The sequence below is a fragment of the Ostrinia furnacalis genome, unplaced genomic scaffold (genome assembly GCF_004193835.3).
Source record: "Ostrinia furnacalis isolate ACB-3 unplaced genomic scaffold, ASM419383v2 OfSCF3877, whole genome shotgun sequence".
Lineage (NCBI taxonomy): Eukaryota > Metazoa > Arthropoda > Insecta > Lepidoptera > Crambidae > Ostrinia > Ostrinia furnacalis.
Genome location: NW_021134116.1, coordinates 26,095 through 46,910, shown reverse-complemented (window position 1 = coordinate 46,910; position 20,816 = coordinate 26,095). Strand labels below are relative to the sequence as shown.

The 20,816-nt window shown below is 38.9% G+C and overlaps 4 protein-coding genes across 4 annotated transcripts; 2 read left to right on the top strand and 2 right to left on the bottom strand.

Moving 5' to 3' along the window:
• Window positions 1–457: 457 nt before the first annotated feature.
• On the bottom strand, window positions 458–12,488 carry LOC114358342 (probable RNA methyltransferase bin3). The gene is given in 7 exon segments (XM_028312277.1): window positions 458–620; window positions 622–896; window positions 1,924–2,082; window positions 2,880–3,101; window positions 7,064–7,395; window positions 9,577–9,767; window positions 11,136–12,488. Coding segments are annotated over 7 exon segments (2,283 nt in total). The 5' UTR covers window positions 12,164–12,488; the 3' UTR covers window positions 458–544.
• A 521-nt stretch (window positions 12,489–13,009) lies between these two features.
• Window positions 13,010–15,519, top strand: LOC114358343 (protein claret segregational-like). Its single transcript, XM_028312278.1, has 3 exons — window positions 13,010–13,111; window positions 13,378–13,421; window positions 13,524–15,519. Exon 3 carries the CDS (start codon window positions 13,527–13,529, stop codon window positions 15,450–15,452), a length of 1,926 nt encoding a protein of 641 aa, XP_028168079.1. The 5' UTR covers window positions 13,010–13,111; window positions 13,378–13,421; window positions 13,524–13,526; the 3' UTR covers window positions 15,453–15,519.
• On the top strand, window positions 13,527–15,452 carry Ncd (kinesin-like protein Ncd). Its single transcript, XM_028312273.1, has one exon. The coding sequence runs from the start codon at window positions 13,527–13,529 to the stop codon at window positions 15,450–15,452; it is 1,926 nt and encodes a 641-aa protein (XP_028168074.1).
• A 2,921-nt stretch (window positions 15,520–18,440) lies between the features above and the next one.
• On the bottom strand, window positions 18,441–20,317 carry LOC114358345 (inositol-trisphosphate 3-kinase-like protein). The gene is made up of 3 exons (XM_028312279.1): window positions 20,094–20,317; window positions 19,824–19,985; window positions 18,441–19,507 (listed from the first exon to the last, which is right to left on the bottom strand). Exons 1-3 carry the CDS (start codon window positions 20,190–20,192, stop codon window positions 18,578–18,580), a joined length of 1,191 nt encoding a protein of 396 aa, XP_028168080.1. The 5' UTR covers window positions 20,193–20,317; the 3' UTR covers window positions 18,441–18,577.
• Between the last annotated feature and the right edge of the window lie 499 nt (window positions 20,318–20,816).

The window sequence follows — 20,816 nt, the reverse complement described above, 5'->3', positions numbered from 1 at the left end:
GTTCAATGAGACAAGTTCACTTGTTCGACAATAGGCTAGATGACAAAATTTCAATTATTTGTCCGTCAGACAGATAATTAAAAAATATTTGACTCATATTTTTTTATTTTCTTTCATAATTAAATAATAACAGTGTTACGTCTCGCTTGAGTAGATTTTTTACTCAAAAGTGACGTCACGCGACATTTCAACTCGATATAATCCCAACTAATATTATAAATGCGAAAGTAACTCTGTCTGTCTGTCTGTCTGTCTGTTACGCTTTCCCGCTTAAGCCTCGCAACCGATTTTGATGAAATTTGGCATAGAGATAGTTTGAGTCCCGGGAAAGAACATAGGATAGTTTTTATCCCGGTTTTTGAAACAGGGACGCGCGCGATAAAGTTTTTCTGTGACAGACAAAATTCCACGCGGGCGAAGCCGCGGGCGGAAAGCTAGTACTGTAATAATTCGATTATGAAAAAAACATTTGTGTCCAAAATTTTTTTTTCTGTCTGACGGACTAAATAGAATTTCGATTTCATTGCCCAGTCATAATCCCAATTCAATCCTCACGCGGTTCGGGGAACCCGCGAGCTGAGAATGGATCGGGGGCTGGTGAGGCGTGGGGGGCNTGCGCGGGGGGAGGGGAGGGTGGCGTAGACAGTGGGACGGGGGGGTTGGTAGGAGGGGGCGTAGGAGTCGGAGCGAGGGTTGTAGAAGGGCGAGTCGTCGGCGCAGCAGTCGAGGTTAGGGGAGTAGGGTGTTGCGGCGCCGCAGGAGGGCTCGTCGGAGGGCCGGTAGGCAGGGGCTACAGGAGCGTAGACGGTGCGCCGCGGCGGTTCCGCCTCTGGCCGGTGGTGCGACGACGGCGCGTACGCGTCCGACCAACGCGCCTTGCTGGGCGTGAAGTCACCCTGGAGCAAAAAATTATATTTATAAAATATGTCTTTAACACGATAAGTACAAGGTCAAAGTATGGAGGACGGGAACTAAAACCAGGCCTGTTCATCTCCGCGAGTTTACATCGAAAACAAAACACGCACGATGGCCCACCTACAGGATACTATTCGACAAGGCCTCACATACGAGCGAACATTGACTCACGCACGCGTATTCTTGTGTATGATGGAAGAAAATAAAGAAAATTGTGTACTAAATACTGTGCAGTATTTAACTGCCTAAATAATAATAATAACACAAAATGTACTTTTTTAAGTTGCCTCAAGATACTGAGAGGTAAATAAGTAGTTAATATTATTCATGATAATTCATGCTAAATCATGTATTTCCTCCGCCATTTTCCGCAGTTTGGCACCTCACGTCACATCATTTTACCGAAGTCAGCCCTATAGCTTCGGCGCAGTGCCGATCACTGACGTTTGTCAACAAAATGGTGCTAGACTCTTGAGACAGGCTAAATTACACCATATTGATAATGACATTGAGCATACATTTTTTTAAATACCTTCGCGAAGTAAAACTTCTGTACGTAGTACTTATTATTATTCTGTGCTAAAACTTATAAATGGTGTTGTTTTATGTCATATGTAAGTGTTACTGTCCACGTAGCGTCGCTTCATAAACGCGTGTTCGTCATTTTACGCTTGGTGTACCACTTACTTGCAGCTTACATGCAAAACGATGAAACAATGTCGACAGTAGAGATACAGCCACGCGAGCGCCACAACATTGCCCCTTTCATCTAAGCTCAATAATATAGGTACTTGTATCTTGAGTGGATTCACCACAAAATTCCAGTAGACGACGGGATCATGGAAATAGAATTACCAACCCTCAGCAATCTTGACATCGAAGCCGCGCTATTGTTGGGACGCCGAGGATGCAGCACTTGCTGAACCCGACTTCAGGCGACAGCAGGTAGTTGCTGAACTTGCTAGTATAGCCAGGGGCACTCTATGACGTCATTGTGACGTAACGTACCTTGATATACAGCTGGATGGGTCGCCGGAAGCCTTTGCTGGCGTGCTGCGGGACGCCGAGGATGCAGCACTTGCTGAACCCGACTTCAGGCGACAGCAGGTAATCGCGAAACTTGCTCGGCAGCATCTCGATCGAGTTGAAGTTCTCGTAGATTGTTTGCTGAAACAATTAAATTACAACATAACATTAAAACCTTGAAAAAGTGATTCCTCGTTCATTTGTTTCAGCCAAATCACTGCCAATACTGGACAAAGGCCTACTCCCAAGAATTTCCATAACTACTGGTCTGCATCGATGGGGCAGAAAGGTTCTGGAATGGAGGCCGCGTACCGGAAAACGCAGCGTGGGACGTCCACCTACAAGGTGGACCGACGACAACGGAAAGGTAGCAGGGAAACGCTGGACGCAGACCGCTACCAATCGATCAACATGGAAAGCATTGGGGGAGGCCTATGTTCAGCAGTGGACGTCCTATGGCTGAAATGATGATGATGATGATGACTGGTCTTGTGCCGCCCTCATCCAGGCGCTTCCCGCGACCTTCACTAAATCGTCGTAGTTTAACGAAGACCGTCCCATTCGCAAAATGGTCACACTCAGTCAAGTTAAAGCCTACCATTTTTTAAATAATAGTTCAACTTGTAGGTTGAAAATGTTAAACAACTTTCATCTGAGTGTGACTATTTTGCGAATGGAATAAAATGAACATTTTGAATTCGTGACGAAATGCGAATGGGATGATCTGCGTCAAACTCACTAGATCGTCGGTACACTGATTAACTATAAACAATAATTTAAATGTCTAAGTGAACTTTCTACTTTGTATTCAAAACAAGCGTCTATTTTACTCGGAATCGAAGCAAGGCTTAATTTATTTACAATTGCTATTGGCGATGATTTTAAATTACTACATTTTAATAAGGAAAGATGTTCTCGTCAAGTTTTTAAGTTCTTACCGTCAAGCGCTTCTTCTTCTTATAGCTGGCCCAGTTCTGAGCCTCCAACACTAGTTTCCCACCAGGGCGCAGATCCGCAAACATCCTGCGGAAGGCTCGCTTGAGGCCCGCGTCACCCCAGTTGAGGTGCAACCACTTGGTGGTCGACAGGCAGAGGATCAGGTCGAACTGGGGACTGTCGCCGGAGCCCACTGTCAAGTCTTCACGGGGCACGTAGTTGCCCTGGAATAAAGATAAAGTTTGATAAGTTTTATTTGATATTAGGAACACAATGTCTATGGGCGACGGTAATCACTTACCATCAGGTGATCCGTTTGCTCGTTTGCCTCCTATCACATAAAAAAAAAAAAAAAAAAAAAAAAAAAAAAAAAAAAAAAAAAAAAAAAAAAAAAAAAAAAAAAAAAAAAAAAAAAAAAAAAAAAAAAAAAAAAAAAAAAAAAAAAAAAAAAAAAAAAAAAAAAAAAAAAAAAAAAAAAAAAAAAAAAAAAAAAAAAAAAAAAAAAAAAAAAAAAAAAAAAAAAAAAAAAAAAAAAAAAAAAAAAAAAAAAAAAAAAAAAAAAAAAAAAAAAAAAAAAAAAAAAAAAAAAAAAAAAAAAAAAAAAAAAAAAAAAAAAAAAAAAAAAAAAAAAAAAAAAAAAAAAAAAAAAAAAAAAAAAAAAAAAAAAAAAAAAAAAAAAAAAAAAAAAAAAAAAAAAAAAAAAAAAAAAAAAAAAAAAAAAAAAAAAAAAAAAAAAAAAAAAAAAAAAAAAAAAAAAAAAAAAAAAAAAAAAAAAAAAAAAAAAAAAAAAAAAAAAAAAAAAAAAAAAAAAAAAAAAAAAAAAAAAAAAAAAAAAAAAAAAAAAAAAAAAAAAAAAAAAAAAAAAAAAAAAAAAAAAAAAAAAAAAAAAAAAAAAAAAAAAAAAAAAAAAAAAAAAAAAAAAAAAAAAAAAAAAAAAAAAAAAAAAAAAAAAAAAAAAAAAAAAAAAAAAAAAAAAAACAAATTAGAACATTTAACTAGGCTAGAGGGCTAGAAATTTTTATACACACGTCCTTTGCTGCTAGACCACACAACCGCCCGCATCTGGATGCTTCTCGTGACCTTCACCAGATCGTCGGTCCATCGAGTGGGTAAGTGGTAAGTGTGGTTAACACATAACGGGCACGTATTATAAAACTGCGGTCGAAAATAAATCAAGTTTGTGATAAGGTCAACTACAAAGATTAAAAATATAACAGCCTTAAATTCACATCGATTTCATGAGAATCTTGAGAATAATTTAACTGCAATGCCCTGGAAAAACTTAATACCAATATACAAAGTGTTTTCGTCTATGTGTGTCTCTTTTGGGTTCCACTTAACCACAAAATGGTAGCGTAATTTTAGTAAACAGAGTCGTTACCACTACCATATGAACATGCGAGCACTATTTAATATTTTTATGGGAATATAATGTAACTATAAACCATTATATGAGGCAGTAAAATAAGTACTCAGTTGTTATGTGTGTGTTTTATGTCTAGTGAAATAATTTATATTCAGATCTGTTGCTGTAGATTTTAATCTACATACATTTACAAATCAACGTCGCTAAAAGTATCAAAACAACTAAAATAACCGAATATCACATAAAAATATCCCTACATTTTACACTAACTTGCAATAAATCAAGGTGACTCTGGATCAAAACATTCGTTTTTCTCTACGAACATGAAACAATATGACAAAAATAGAAAATCGATCAACTTCTGGGAAGGTGAGTTGCTCCCATATTCTAGTCAATCCTTAATTACGTACGCAATATTGAGCGCAACCTAATTTGTGCCTTGATAAAATTGTAATAGAGAACAATTTCATGTCACGCAAAGTTACTTATTATATCTTTCAACTTATTGTATACCCTGTACAAAGAATTTTCGCCAGGAAACGATAGGAAAGCAAAGCACATTATCCTACTATAATTATGATAAATGTGAAAGTAACTTATGCAAAAAATATTACTACATTTCCCACGATAGCCGAACGGTGAAGGGGTCGGACTAGCCGACTCGAAAATAGAGGAGCACGAGTTCAAAATTCAAATCCCGCTGCCGCTTGACTATCGTGGTGAGCCCACTTGTAACACAAGCATTTTAGTTTAGTACGAGGAGTTAACGGGACTATTAGTAATTTGTACAATAAAAATTACTAATAATCTTTTAAAGTTTAAACCACCATAAGTCCACATACAAAGGTGTTTCCCCATCGTACCGCGATTCCCGAGCGCAAAGAGCGATAAGCGACCGTTACCCTATCAGCGTGATAAGCGCGACCGCAGAATTTTATCGTGATGGCTACATAGTTTATGAATATGGGTCCCCTTGTACAGTCACGGAATGAAAAGGTTCGTCAGTTTTCAAATTGATTCCTTCAACGAATCGCGAGCACATATTACCTTTTGAAACTATGTTACAGAATAATCTTGAGTTAGAGAAAATAATCCTTAACTGTTTGTCAGTAAAGTTCAAAATTATTCAGATGTTGATGTCAAAGTTGTTTGACGATTTATCTTCTCAAGAAGATGATTATGATTGATAAACTAAAACCTTCTTGTTGGTTCAACCTGCCATTATTATTTCTATTAAATAAAAAAAACTATTGTCAATTGGTCAATGTCATCATTGCATTGCACTGATGGGATAGAAAAATAAACAAGCAAAACCTTATTCGTTAGCAAACGTCATATTTATTTAAATGTTAGCAGCACTGTTTCTTGCACTGTTATGTTGGCAGGTTTGACTCTTACAGTACCAGCAAGCGAAAACCGACACTAAGGTGACGAACCTTTTCATTCCGCGACTGTACATTTCATGCCATTAAATAGGAAGCATGAGTGCTACAGGTATAAAATATTTTACTATAGACATCTTAATTGACTTCTATAATCTTTTTATCTGTTCAATAAACTGATGACCACCTAGCCTTTGGATTAGTGTACCGGTCTACAACAATAACACTAGGGTTCGAATATTGATGAGATGTGATGAGCATAGTCTATGGCAGTTCGTAAGACTGGCATCAGCTGCAATTTATTTTTTTAAATACACACGATAGAAGTGTCATGAGTACCAGCATTTGCTGGTGATGTGACACGGAAATCGTCGAACTATCGTTGCCTAAACTATACTAACAAACCGATCGAGCTAACTGCGCACCACCGTGGAATGCGACTCTCCCTCCCAATAGGCTAGTAGCCTAAAAAAAAATTTTTTAGTCCGTAATGTTTAATATCAAAAAATATTGGACACATATATTTTTATTTGTCAATCTAACAAATAATTACATAGTTATGGTGCGTTGAAGTTGCGCACGACGTCACAACGTGCGGCATTTTTAAGCAAGCGTTGACGTCACGGGCCTCTTCTTATGAACTTTGGGGCGCTTTATCTCTTTAAATTTTCATTAGTTTGAAAAAGTGAAAAATGGTATCCTTCCGTTTGGCCAAATTACTTTTCGAAGAATTTTATGTAAAACAAAGAGATTGCAGAAAATAGTATGGATGCGAAAGTAGGTTTTGCAGAAAATAGTAGGTTAGGTTAGGTTAGAACAGTGACCCTTAACGCGCGAAGGCGAGCGAAGCGTGCCGCGGCAGCGGCCGCCGAGCGCTAGAATCACCTCTATTGTTAATTAATCATTTAGTTTCGATAAAAATAATGAAATATGAAAATAAATTTAGAACAAATTTTATATTAACTAATTTGTATTCCATTCTATGCACCAATGAAATTATTTTGTTAATAGTTTATCGTGAAATATTTTTGCCAAATGAAACATTTGGCAAATCATACTTTGCCAAACAATAATTTGCTAAACAATAATATGCCAAAAAAGACATTTGCGAATTAAAAGTTTGCAATAAGTTGTTTTGCCAAATGAGAATTTGCCAAATGAAAATTTGCGAAACGTTGTTTGCCATGTGATAATCTGGGAAACGTTTTTTGGCCAAACATTAGTAATCCCTAACACGTGTAGAGTATTTTTTGATAAGTTAAATGACGGACTAATTAAAACTCTTGCTTTTTGACCCAGGCAACATCCCCATTACCCGCAAACCTCAACGCGTTCGCTCCGTCTCTGTTCCAGAGAATCGATGTCACGTCACAGCCACCAGGTGCGCAGTTAACTCGATTGAGTAATATTTGGGAAACATTTATTATTAGCAACATACCTGTTTAAAAGTAACGTTGTACGGGAATGTAGGGGGCGGCAGTAGTGTTGCCGGGTCGCAGAGAGGCCCGTACAACATCGACATCGACATGGGGAAGAAGCACTGCCCCTGCTCCTGCCTATGCATCGACTTTCTGTTCTTCCTTGGCCGCCTGAGTTTCCTCCCAGGGATCTTCTTGACGTCATCCGCCTTCTTCGGAGGACACTCCTCGCAATTGCCCTCCTTGCATTTATCACAATCAGCCTTCTTCTCTTGATCTTCCGGCTTCTTCTCTTCTATCTTTGGTACTTCGGGCACGGGCACGAAGGTCTGCAAATGTCTTCTGGCCCTCCCTGAAAGAATTAAAGGACATTTTTTAATCATTAACGTTATCCAGTTTGTAATGTACCTATTTTGGGAGACCATTTTTTACTTGAAGAAATCTGCTGAGTTACGAAGTCTGGAAGACTTTTGGTTGCCTAGCGACTCTTTGGACCACATTATTAATTGGTAATAATTAATGGTGTTATTTCATAATTTCCACAAATATTGCTTTTAACTTTGCAATGCTTGTGACTGCGAAATAGCCCAGACTTTATGAGACATAAATGCACATGAGTTGCATATTTTTAAAATCCATACTTCTTAAAAAATACAATAACAATAACATAACTTCAAAAGTAAATATTGATTAACGATTAGAAGCCTTAAATAGAGTGACGTAAGGATTTTTTTGCATAACATGACTCAATCGTAAGTGACCTTGAAACTCAAGTCGGTATTGTTGTTATTGTGCGATGCCATCACGCACCTCCTTTTATGATCAAACCGATCTTAATAATACGCAACGAGGGCATTCGTGTTTTATGCAGATCTATCGGTATTGTGTCAAGAAAAGTACAGCAACCGCACGAACAATCGCTCTTATTGCAATCACATTAGACACCATGATACCTATAGCTATGCCGTAGTATGTATTACCTATTGTAATCGTGGTACATTGTTGCAAAAATACGGTACAAAATAATTAAAAAAACATTCAGTATTAAGAATACTCGTGCAAATAAATACGACCCGATATCTTTTTATTATTCGGACAAGTTATCTCTCGTCCATCAAGGGTTAACCTTGTGACCCCTCATAAAAAACAGCCAGTATTAAAAATAAATTAAAAAATACATAATGTAAACAAATGGTCCGATAATAATATCGCTTAGTTGAAGGGTTGACTTGGATCTTGTTGATGCACACTCGGACCTTGATCCAGGTGCGACGTGAAACTGGTTTTCGCGCGCAATTTTTCAATAAACATTTCTCCTGCTTAGATCGATGTCAAAATTTATGTACATCACAGCAAATGGTGACCTTATCCCTAATTTTCTAGAGAAGAAAGAGCGGCTTTTGAAGTGCAAATGTAACTCATTGTGCCATTGAATAAGCCAAATAACACAAACACGAATGTCAAACTTTATTAAATGTCCCGCCTCAATTGAGGTCTGCTTCGTTAGTTCATCCAAAGGAAACATGTCGTCTCTCCATGATTATCGGTAGACATTATCCCTACATATAAGAAATAAAATAATGTAATAGATAAACTCTATGGGTGTGAAACGTGGAAGGTCACCAAGGTTATCTCGCACCAGCTGCAGGTCTTCATCAACCGCTGCCTTCGCCGAATTCTCGGCATATACTGACCCGAGAAAATCTCCAACGTCGAGCTATTGGAACGCTGCCACGAAATTCCGATCGACCAGCAGATCAAGCGCCGCAAGTGGAACTGGATTGGCCACACTCTCCGAAGGGACCCCGATCACATCCCTAAGCAGGCTCTGGATTGGAATCCCCAAGGAAAACGCAATCTTGGTCGACAAAAACAAGAAACTAGTATCACTTACATGCGCGTATACAGAGGGGGGGCCGGGACCCGGGTGGCCCGTGATCACCCTAGAATCATCTGGTGCCCACCCCAGGATGTTGGGCTACCGATGCGAAGATGATAGTTGATAGTACTCACTCAATGAGCTGGCTATGATACCAATCGTATTATGGTTAGTCAAGGGGCCAAGTGATTCCCCCTTGAAAAATAACCCCAAGTGAGCTGCCACAATAGCGGATTGCAAGCGCGTGACGCGTGATAAGACGCGGCGTGTTCGCTGCGTCGCCGCACCGCTTTGAAAACACTTGCAATCCCAAGGTTCTAAGGTAGATACGCCAAAGGCCCTAAGGTAGATGTAAAGTAAGTATTATTATTATTATTGGTTTTTGGGCCTTCATTTGCGCCAGCTCGACCAGGTTTGATCTATTGTGGCAGCCCTTGTCTTTAGAGTTCACTGCTTAGTCCCGTTGAGTCTATAAATTTCCAGATTCTTTGGAGCGTGATATCTGCTATCTCATCCGGGTGCATGATGTGTGCCCGAGATGGATACTTCTTTTGCTCATAAGTGGGCCGCATGAGCAAAGAACATGCATGGCCGTTTCTTCTTCTGTATGGGAGAATCTGCACAGAGTAAAGTAGAAGGCCAATAATCACTTACCAATAAGTGCCGGGTCAATATCTATGCCGACGACGGAGCGGGCGCCCAGATTGCGGGCCACGGCGATCGTGACGTGGCCCACGTTGCAGCCGATATCCAGCACATCCTTATTCTGGAACAGGTGGCGGTGCATCTCGAATACTTGCAGGCGTACGTCCATCATCGCGTTGAGATTGCGGTAACCGTAATACCTGGAAGTAAGGAGAAAGTGATTTAGTTAACACAGCAGTTAATTAGTTTATTTGTTTCAGCCAAATGACAACCACTGCTGGACAATGGAATCCCACAAGGATTTCCACAACGACTGGTCCTGCGCTGCCCGCATACGGGTACTTCCCGCTACTGTCACCAGATCATCAGTGCACCTAGTCGGAAACCTGCCCACACTACATCTTACGGCCCGTGGTCGCCACTCAAGAACTCATACAGCAGTTATGTATTCATGAACAATAAGCCTAAGCGCAGACCATCGATTTTTCGTCGGCCGATAGTTTAGTCGGGCAGTTAATCAGTATGGGCATGTATGGAAGTGCGCACATTACGCCGATTTGATTTGGCCGATTCTTCATACAATTTAAAATCGGGCACAACTATCGGCCAACTAAAAATCGATGGTCTGCGCCTAGTCTAAGGTAAAAAGAAGAAGCAAAAGCTACTTAAAGATAACACAGCCTGTACTTTGATTCCTAGGGACAGACACAGTCATCAAAAACAGTTGAATATACTCCTTACTTCATCAAACAATTAGCTTTTAATTGCATTTGAGGTCTGCCTGAGGTCAGAATGATTTTACAAAAGTGGGAGAAATGGCTTTATGTAAATGCTAGTTCTGAAATATTATTATAGTATTTCAACTTAGCCATGTGTAATGTAAAATATTATAATTATAAAAAGAAATATTTCTGAAGTGAATATTGTGAATGAATGTAATGTGTCAACTTTCCTTCCATCATGTTCACAGCACACATACATGATACTGGTAATTGGTATCTCTTAGTTTTATTTAGTTTAGTACCGTAAGTAAACCTCTAAGAATAAAGTACCATCCAAAATAAGTAGGCCAATTTTCAAGCTTCAATAAGTAAATAAATGGAATAATTCAGACATTTTTAAGGCAACATACTTCCAATAGATAAATTTTATAAGAATCAAATTCATGTTAACACAGATCAATAATTGTTTTAATAGAACAGATAACAATAAACAGATAATTGCTCCCAATCACATAAATCACACTGATTTCATGCAAGTAAAAACAAGAGCATTATTTGATTGAATTATTACTACAGCAAATACTTTATAATTTTAAATCATTAATGAACCTTATTTACAAAAAACAGGATTCCAGTTAATCCTGTTGTTAATAAATCATCATTTAATAAACTGAACTGCCTCTATGGAAGTAACTTAATTAAACAAATTACACCAAATTCGCATTTGACTGCTAAGCAACACGGAATAATTAATTTATATCAGACCGCAGCCAGTGGACTGTGACCACGACCAGACATACTTCACTTGAATATCATGCCACAAAAGATAATTGCATAATTACTCACCTATCATAATTTCCATACTGATATTTGGAATTTTTTGGATTAAACGTAGGTAACTTTTGTTCGCCCTCTGTTTGAGTCTTGAGCTTGGTCCGTGGAGAAGTGGGGCGCTCCGCCGCTACCACGCGGGGCTGCGGACGCGCTCTCTTCCAAGATCCTGGCTGAGGCACCACTGGACTAACAATTTTATCCAGTGAATCCATCCGACGCAACTTCTTACCCTCTTTTCCTTTTTGTGATGAGTTGTCACTGTCACTACAAGATCGTTTTCGTGACTTAGACGAAGAAGGCTCCGGCGGTGGAGGCTCCTTGATGCCCTCATCTTTCACCGCAACAACCTCTTTGGTCGGCAATTCTGTGTTATCTGTGGTGCGGCGTCGCAGTTTCGGCTTCTTGCGAGGCTTACGCTGCTGCATCTCCAAACGCTTTTCATACTCATCATTGTCTACAGGCTCCATCAAATTCAGAGGATCCCTAATATTGGGGGGTATTATCACTTCAATTTTTGCCTTGTGACGAGGAGGAGTGGGCAATGGAGACGATTCTGGAGTAACGGCATTCATTGCTCTGTTGATGTCTTCATCCTGAAGACTATTCAAGTTCAAAGGATCTGAGATATTACCTCCAAGGAGAAACTTTGTTGGTGGAATAAACACGTCTTTGCGCGGTCTTTTGTGAGGAAGAAAGAATTTAGAAATAGTAGGGAAGCTTTGTGCACGCTTTCTGCCTTGTTTGAACTTCGTGGCTGTGTAGTGCACCCTTCGTATGGTACTTCTATCTGTATTGTCTTTCTTACCGTGCCCATGTCGAAACTTCTTTTTTGATTTTTTACTACCTCCTACGTTAACTGTTTCGTCCTTGGAAGTGCTCGTTTCCGAAACAGATTGACCAGACACGTTCACCAGCGATGCGTTGGTATCCGTCGATATGGTTGCATCGTTCTCCGAAATTTCACCGCAAACTTCATTTACTACAGTGTTTACTTCACTATTGGGTTCACTAACACGCACATTTTCTTCTGAACTACCCATTGCGAAATGTATAGTTGTCGATAACTAAGCACATCATAAAACTATAGCATTTCAAATATTAAATTTACCGCCACTCTGGTTCTTGCAAAATTTACAAGGACATCCGTCAATGGTGATAAACAGGTTAGCAAATCTGTTTATTATGGTAAGAAATGCATTAAAACGCGTTCTATTACTTAAATACGATCGTTCTCTACAAGATGAAGAAAATTTTCAAGTTAAAACTTAGATCTAATTAGAAAATATTGCACTTTTCCAAATTATTCACTGCACCACACGAGTACCCGAGAAAATGGCAATTTGATTAAACATTGAAGTACGTTCTCTAACGCTCTGAGAAGTGAAAGCTGGTACGTTTTCTAATTTACTATTGGCGGATTTTATCCACATAGTCGACCAATAACCAATGAAAAAAGCTTTCCGATCTGACACATTTAGGTGGGTGTGGTTAAAAATGACAAAGAGAACACATTGTTTCAATGTTACCAGGAGTAAAAAATTATAAATATATTTATTGTAATAATAGAACGCTTATATCCGCGACAATACTTATAATTACTAAAATAATTATTTTATCTATAAAAAAAAACGTATTAATATTTCTAATTAAATAACCAATTTTTTACCATCTGCAATACTAATTTATGACTTTTTCTTTCAATAAATAAAGTACAAAAGTGCAATATGTTCTAATTCTGTCAAACGAGTTAATAAAAATATTATTCTACATTCTTTGACTACACTAAACACTTACTTCTAAACGTTATAAAAAGACTGCTTTATTTTATTACAAATCATACTTATAGCCAAAGCATTATTTTTTTTATTTTTTAGTGACATCACCAATCTCAGGCGTCATTTTTGAATTTTGAATGGAAAGCCGTTTTTCAGTTTGACAAACAAAATAGATGTTTGTTTGAAAAGGCGGACAATTTTTTAATTTTATAAGTTAGTATCTAGTTATTTATGTAATTAAAATAATTTACTTTATAGATAATATTAAAAGTCGTTACATTACATTCAATTCCAGACTCCAAAAGTGCATTGTGTTGTGAATTATGTGTGATGATGGAAGTTGTGGCAGTTTGCTCGATTTTAATATCACGCAGTTTGATTTCGAAGTTGTCTTCTAATAATAAATCACTGAGATCCTTAAATTTATTAAATAAAATGTTCATAAGAAAGTTATTAAAATTTCTGTGATTGTTTTTCAGAAGCACTACAGGTGCGTTCACAAGTGAGGAATAACACAGCAAAGGTAATTTTTTTTAAATATTTTACACTATGTTTAGTCATTTTAATATGCGTTAGTACCCTTAGGCTCGTAGACCATACATTTATAATCTAATGTTTTTCACAGAATATGTCAAGAATTCCTAAATTGCCAACCACTGCTACTAAAGAGAACAGACCTGGAGGGCTGTTGAACAGGCCTGGGGGGCTGTTAAACAGCCGACCAATTTCCAGGACTATAGCCAATGGTCTGAGTGATGCCGATAAAAAGAATTTATTAATAAACCATACCAGACCTCTTCGTAATGGGCCCACCACTACAGCACCTGCACCGCGCCTAAAAAGAGCAGCAACAGCTCCATCGTCAACTACATTGCCTGGAAAAATCACAAAAGTTGAGAAGAAGCCACCAACTGTTGCTCCCAAGATCCCACCATATGACTACAAAGCTAGATTTGCTGACTTGTTGGAAAAGCATAAAGCTATCAAGACAGAATTTAATGACCTCAAAGATAAACATATTGAAGTATCAGATGACTATGAGAAAGTCAAGGAGACTGCTCAGTCATCGGCTAGTGAAAGAGATATCCTTAAAGAGAAGCTACTCAGTTCTCTTAACGACTTAAGAGAAAAGACATCAGAATTTGAAAGAATGAAAGTTGACTTTGAAATTCAAAAGCATGAGAATGAAGATTTGCATCGCAAAACCAAACTCTTGGAAGAAATCACACAGAATTTAAAGAAAAAGTCAGCAGAGTTGGACCAAGTGCAATCTGACTTCAATGACCTTACAAGACGCCACACAAGCCTCAAAGAGGAAACAGAGGCATTAAGGGTTCTCACGGAACACCTTAAAAAAGTATCCATTGAATTTGACAAACTAAAACTTGACTATAAAGATGCACAAGAAATGATTGTGAAATACAAAACTGAGGCTGAAGCATTGCAGAACATTTTAGCATCTATGTATAAGGAACAACGTGACTTGAGAAATACAATTCAAGATTTGAAAGGCAATATCAGAGTATACTGCAGAGTCAGGCCACCACTGGAATCTGAAGCTACAAAACCACTGTTTAATCTCAATGTCCTTGACGCCTGTTCTATTGAAGTTGAGAAAGTTGAATTGAACTTCAGCTCTGCAAGAAAAGGGAAGTCACAGCATGGGTTTACATTTGATGGAATTTTCACACCACATGCATCTCAGGAAGATGTGTTTGCTGAAGTTTCACCTATGGTCCAGTCTGCACTGGATGGTTACAATGTGTGTATTTTTGCATATGGTCAGACAGGCTCTGGGAAGACCTACACCATGGAAGGTGGCTGTGGTGTTGAACAGTATGGCATCATACCTAGAGCATTTAACATGATCTTCACAAGCATGGAAGATTTAAAACGAATGGGATGGGAGCTGACCATTAGAGCCTCCTTCTTGGAGATATACAATGAAATTATTTATGACTTGCTTAATAGTAGCAAGGATCAAGAGGCTCATGATATTAAGATGGTCAATTCCAAAGGTACTGACATTTATGTATCAAATTTGAAAGAAGAAGAAGTGAAGAGCTCACATGATTTTATCAAATTGATGATATTTGCCCAACGTAATAGACAAACAGCAGCCACACTGAACAACGAGAGGAGTTCTAGGTCACATTCCGTTGCCCAAATCAAGATATCGGCAATAAATGAAAAACGCAAAGAAAAGTTTACAAGTAATTTAAATCTGGTTGACTTGGCTGGTTCAGAGAGTGGTAAAACAACACAGAGAATGGATGAAACTAAACACATCAACAGGTCACTGTCAGAGCTCTCGAAAGTTATTTTGTCACTGCAAACCAACCAATCACATATCCCTTACAGAAACTCTAAACTGACGCATCTCTTGATGCCAAGTTTAGGCGGCAACTCCAAAACGCTCATGTTGGTCAATATCAACCAATTCGATGAATGCTTTAGTGAGACTCTTAACTCTTTGAGGTTTGCAACTAAAGTAAACAACTGCAGAACTGTCAAGGCGAAAAAGAACTTAACTATGGTTGATACAACGTCATAACTTAATTTAACTTTTGTTAATCTATTGATAATTTTGTTTATTGATATGAAAGTGATTTTATTTTGATCAGTGACAAAGTAATGAATGTGTCTGTGTCTGTCCCTTCAGTATACTTACTAATTAATTCAATCTGCACCATTTGGTGTATTTAGTTTGCTATGTAGTATGTAACAATCATAGGTGGAACTTAATTTTAAAAGATACTGTTAATTATAAAGATTTTTAATTTTTTCTATGACATTGATTATGTAATTTAGTCCTTATTCTATTATTTTGAATACTTATAATGTTGTGTGTAATCAACCCTTAGTTAAAACCTTATTAATAAATTAATGTAAGAAATATGGTGTTTTTTTCTTCAAAATAGGTACATAATTTTACTAATCCCATATCTAATGTAGCACATTGTTTCTATTTAAACTACATATTGCTTGCTCATTTTTGACTTACTGCTGTAATTATTGCTGTTATTTGATATTATGTAGAAACATAATATCAAAATCAATGAAAATAGTTATTATGGACTACTATATTTATTAGTCCGTGTGTTATACTATACTACACATACTCACCAACACATATAGCAGAGGAAAGGGTCCTTTGGATCGATTGCAGGATTTCTTTTTACCCGACTGCGCCCGAGGGAGGGGGTTGTTATTTCCTACTATCTTATTTGATCTAAAAACATAAGTATTCAAGAATCAAGTCTATTTTTAACTAATAAATAAACATTCTTTGGACATACTGACCACTGCGTCTCTAATAGTCCAAACTATGACTACTATGAGTAGGTACTTAACAACGGATAAAAATTATAAACATAACAGATACTTTTTGTTGTAAATAATTCTTCTAGATAGAAAACATCCACACCAATTTATTCAAAGAGATATTTTCATGCACACAAACGCTTGTACAGTACCTACTGTGCGGGAATCGAACCCGAGACCTCGGCGTAGTAGTCCGATATCAACCACTACTACGCAAACGGCCAACAAACTGGTTTCCATCTTAACCATTTTTTCTGCTAATTTCTACTGTTAGAGGCCTTTATTCTATTCTATTTAACTATGATTTTAAGTAGTTATGATTTTCTACATACTTATTTGAATAGAAAATCGTAAATGTTTTCGAAAGAAAAAAAAAACCTTCATTAAGTAAATAAAGAATAGTTTCCTGCTAAAATATTTATAGCAAATACATTTTTCTGAGAGTTTCATAAAGTGAAGCTTCATTATTTAACCAAAGTTAACAAGCATACCTATTTACTTAACGTTAGTGTCCACGAACCTAAGTTACAATAATACATGATTAAGCTTCTGTAAGTACATAGCCTAGGTACATCAGATCAAAATTAACTTATTAATTTACAAGATTTTACAAATTATGTTTTCCGTTGAAAGCTACATGATTTTTGTGTACCTATGCTCCTGCGAAGTCCTGAATTGTATACCTACCTAAGTTACTAATATTGTGACGCATCAGTTAGATTCAACGGCAGTCAAACACGTTTTATTAGGCCAATATTATGTTACAAAACATTAATTATATTCACCCAAGGCTTTTTCAGGTTGTTGTAAGTACCTACTTAATGTGAATTCGAGGACACGAGGACTCTCCATGCCTTGGCTGTGCTGCACAACCTACTTATGCTTATTTTGAAGAAAGCAAAGCGTTAAACAGAATAAAAACGTACTTACCTGCCTTCGTCATTGACAGGAAGACAGAAATTCAAAGATAAGGATATACTTAGTTAGTCACTTATCGTTACCTAATCCACCAAAGCAGGGTATCATAATAACTTGTCGATATCCCGGAGGTTGAGATACTTGCATCTACTTATTCTTACCAACAATCCAGAGTCAAATAAGTAGTCGTTCCAAAAATCACTTAAAAGTTTTTATGTATGTTAGTAGGTAGGCCCTTTCTAATCTAAGTATATTATTTTAGTTAAATTTTATTGTTCAACTTAATTATTATATTATTTATAAAGTTCTTTATCGGTAAATTTAAGTGAAAAAATCTCGAACCCACTGAAATGAAGTCAGTCAATTTGTATTCTTAGATTTTTATAAATTGAAATGCCTAAAGCAAAATCTAAAATAAGTAGGTAGGTATACCATTGGCTCTATTTTAAAATATTGTAAGAAGAAGAAGACTTGTTTTCTGAAGAAATGTACAAGTAAGTAATCTACGTAAGCACTTCTAACATGTTTTTGTTGGCAAAAAATGTCATTGTTCTCAAGAACTATGTTTACTCGCCTACTGTTCATATTGATTCATGACAGGTAGGTATGCCTACGTGAGTCGGAAACCAGAAACCCACTACGTTTTGGAGGCTTGTCAAGTTCGTAATCTCATACTAATGTAATAACATGTAGGCAATTTTTGTAGAGTTAAAGTGAACTAGACTGCCTTTTTTAAAATTAAAAATATGCCCGCCAGGGAATCGAACCCAGGTCTTCTGATTGTGAATGCAATTTTCTATGCATTGTGTCTGGTCTGGTATCTGTAGAAATGTACTGAGAATACAATGGACAGGTTAGTCTAAGTACCTAGGTACTGTTGTAAAGTACCTACGCGTACGCGTACTTACTGTAATTAGAGTTACAGTCCATTTTTACGTCACCCATTTCTCACTTAGGATCTTCTACTAGTTACAGGATGAAGATATTAAGTATTTATATCAAAAATATCTTTTTGGAAATAATAATCATAAATTGATTCCAGTAATTATTAGGCACATGACTCCCTACTTAGATCAAGAATCGAAAGATTGACCTGGTATCATTGACTTGTGGCTTCTAACTCATCGATTTGTGATTTCAACAGCACGTCAAGAATAGTTTGATGTGATGTGATGTTGTCTGTACTTGTGTTATTTCTTGTGTAATTTTAGGGAAATGAAACTGCCAAAGTAATACAAAATCAAGACATTTTATTAAACATTAAAGACTAGATCAATATATTAGGCGATTAATCGCATTCTCTTTCATATTCACAAAATAATCACAAATACAAATTTTGTGAACAACTCCGTGCGTCGAGACGGGCGCATGGGGCGCGCGAGTGCGCGGCGGCGGCGGCGGCGCCGGGGGCGGGTCCATTGTCATCCCGCTGGCTGTTCAACGCGACACGTCGGGCTCGGCTGCTTCACTGCCTTCAGAAGGCAGCCTAGCAGTTTCCAACGTCTGAATCAGTCTGTCTAAACCGTACAGGAAACCTTCCTCGTGATTGCCCTGCTGCCAGGTCGAACGGTGGTTCACCTGCGTGCCTTCAGGCACGCGTCGCGTCTTAGCGAAATCAATCAGCCAAGCTCCGACGCGTTCGTCGTCGTAAATGATAAAGATACTGCTCCCGACGATTTCATGGGTCTTGAAGAAATCCGAGCGCTCGAAAAGGTCTCGTATTTCGCGCAGACGGGTGGTGATGGCGCGACGGGCGCGCTCATCTTTTCCTAGGAAGCGGGCCACGGTCGCCGCGAGCTGCTGCGGCTCCCGGACGTTCTGCAAGTCCGTCAGCGGCGGCTCCCCTGGCAGCTTGACGGCTTCGATGCGGAAGCCCTGCTCGGCGGACGAGGAGCGCTGTTCGCGGAACTGCATGTATCTCAGTTTGGTGACAGCGCGGGCGGCGTGCTCGGCCTCGGTGGGGGCGTTGGGGTCTAGGCGCACCATTTTCTCGTAGAGGTCGGTGCGGGCGCGAGCGTTGCTGACTTCGTCCTCGAGGAAGGTGCGGGTTCCCATCTTGATGTCCATGACGTGGGGGTCACGGAAGCCGTGGAGCAAGTCTTGTAGTTCGATGAAGCGTTCTCCACCGTACTCGAGTTCACGGTAGTATTTGGGGATGGCCGAGCGCATGTGGGGGCAGGCGGCGAGGGCCTCGTAGGTGTCGCGCTCGGGGCTGTGCGCGGGGTGGTCGCCGGCGGCGCGGCGCTTCCACACCGTGCCCGGGCCGGCGGGCGCCAGGGAGCCGGGGTGGCCCGACAGTTGAAACCACTCCGAGGAGCGGGACTTCAACAGCGCATCCGAAGCGGGAGCTGATAACTCCAATGCATTCTGTAACAATAGGAAAAAATATTTAGTGAAGGTCCAGTGGTTAAGGAGACCCTTGGTGATGACGATAGAAAGGAAAATGCGCATTGTTGTTGTAACTAATTGAATTGCGGAAACAATGATCAATGTGCGTAGGTTCTCTAATTACCACAGTAATGTATAAATTTATTTGGTTGTTGCAACTAATGCGATTAGAAGGTAGATTACGTAATCAGCTTTACATAATTAACTTATTGTTTTTAATTAAATTTATTATTAATGTTTGTATATTGAGAAAGTCCATTAAAAATTAGAAAACATAATTATCCAAGATACTTACAATAGCTAGGAACTTGAGGAGGTCTGAGGGCTGTGCATTGGGCGCAGTGGTGGCAGGGGCGGGCGCCGGCTCGGCCTGGGCGCCGGAGCGGCGCCAGCGCTTGAAGAGCAGCGCGCCCTCATCCTTGCGCCAGCGGTCATCCTCTTTGCCAGGCACAGCGACCTGAGGACAACGAAAATCACAAGTTGAAAACACCACGTCAATACCACAATACACTGCGTGCATAAAATATCACTTTGTTTTGTAACACCACACATTGCGATAACGTACCGCTAAAATTTTATTGGCTGCGTAAAGTAGCCCGCCAGGGCCGAGGCGGCTCAGCACCGACTGGCGGGAGACACTGTTCATTTTGCTGGTGACGGTCATGGTGCGAGTGCTTGCGACGAATGCGCGGACACAAATGAGCTAGTAACGATAACGATTGCTGGGAACAAGCGAGGCCGTGTGTTCACGACTGCTGGTAGCCTGCGAGTGGTGGCGGTGGGAGGGCCGGCCGCGTTTTATAGAGACCTCGCCGCGAGTGACGTCGGCCCCGGCCCGCGCCTCAGCTCTGTCCCCTACAATGAATTTTCCTAGCGCCAGTTTTTCACGAAGATGGGCCGATATCCATTGATCGGTTAGGTATCGTGAAAGCAGCACGTTACTTTCGCCTTTAGTTAGCGCCGGCCGGGTCACTTTTTTGGTTTTATCGATAAAAGGTTTTCTATTTTCGAGTGGACAATAGAAATCATTGGTCAGACAGATTTCGTACATTTGCTTGCTACAGTAAATTTTTAAACATTTTTAATTTCATTTTATCTAATACCGGTGTTTCTTTACGCAGTTAAATTGTCATACATATGTGTTTTAATGCACTTTTTGTACAAATTCCACGAGGCAAACAATGTAGAGTTTTATTGGTGATCCATATTACCTACCTGCGACCGGTTGTACTTTTGCTATCCAGATTTTTTAAATTATTGAGGTAGGTGCATGTTAGAGGATAATAGT

What these genes read in the sequence shown, in the direction of transcription:
- LOC114358343 (XM_028312278.1), top strand. Translation starts at nt 13,527, where the DNA reads ATGTCAAGAATTCCTAAATTGCCAACCACTGCTACTAAAGAGAACAGA.
- Ncd (XM_028312273.1), top strand. Translation starts at nt 13,527, where the DNA reads ATGTCAAGAATTCCTAAATTGCCAACCACTGCTACTAAAGAGAACAGA.
- LOC114358345 (XM_028312279.1), bottom strand. Translation starts at nt 20,192, where the DNA reads ATGACCGTCACCAGCAAAATGAACAGTGTCTCCCGCCAGTCGGTGCTG. An exon ending in CAGCCAATAAAATTTTAGCG is followed by an intron (nt 19,986 to 20,093) that starts GTACGTTATCGC and finishes CGTTGTCCTCAG; the next exon opens with GTCGCTGTGCCTGGCAAAGA. An exon ending in TCCTCAAGTTCCTAGCTATT is followed by an intron (nt 19,508 to 19,823) that starts GTAAGTATCTTG and finishes CTATTGTTACAG; the next exon opens with AATGCATTGGAGTTATCAGC.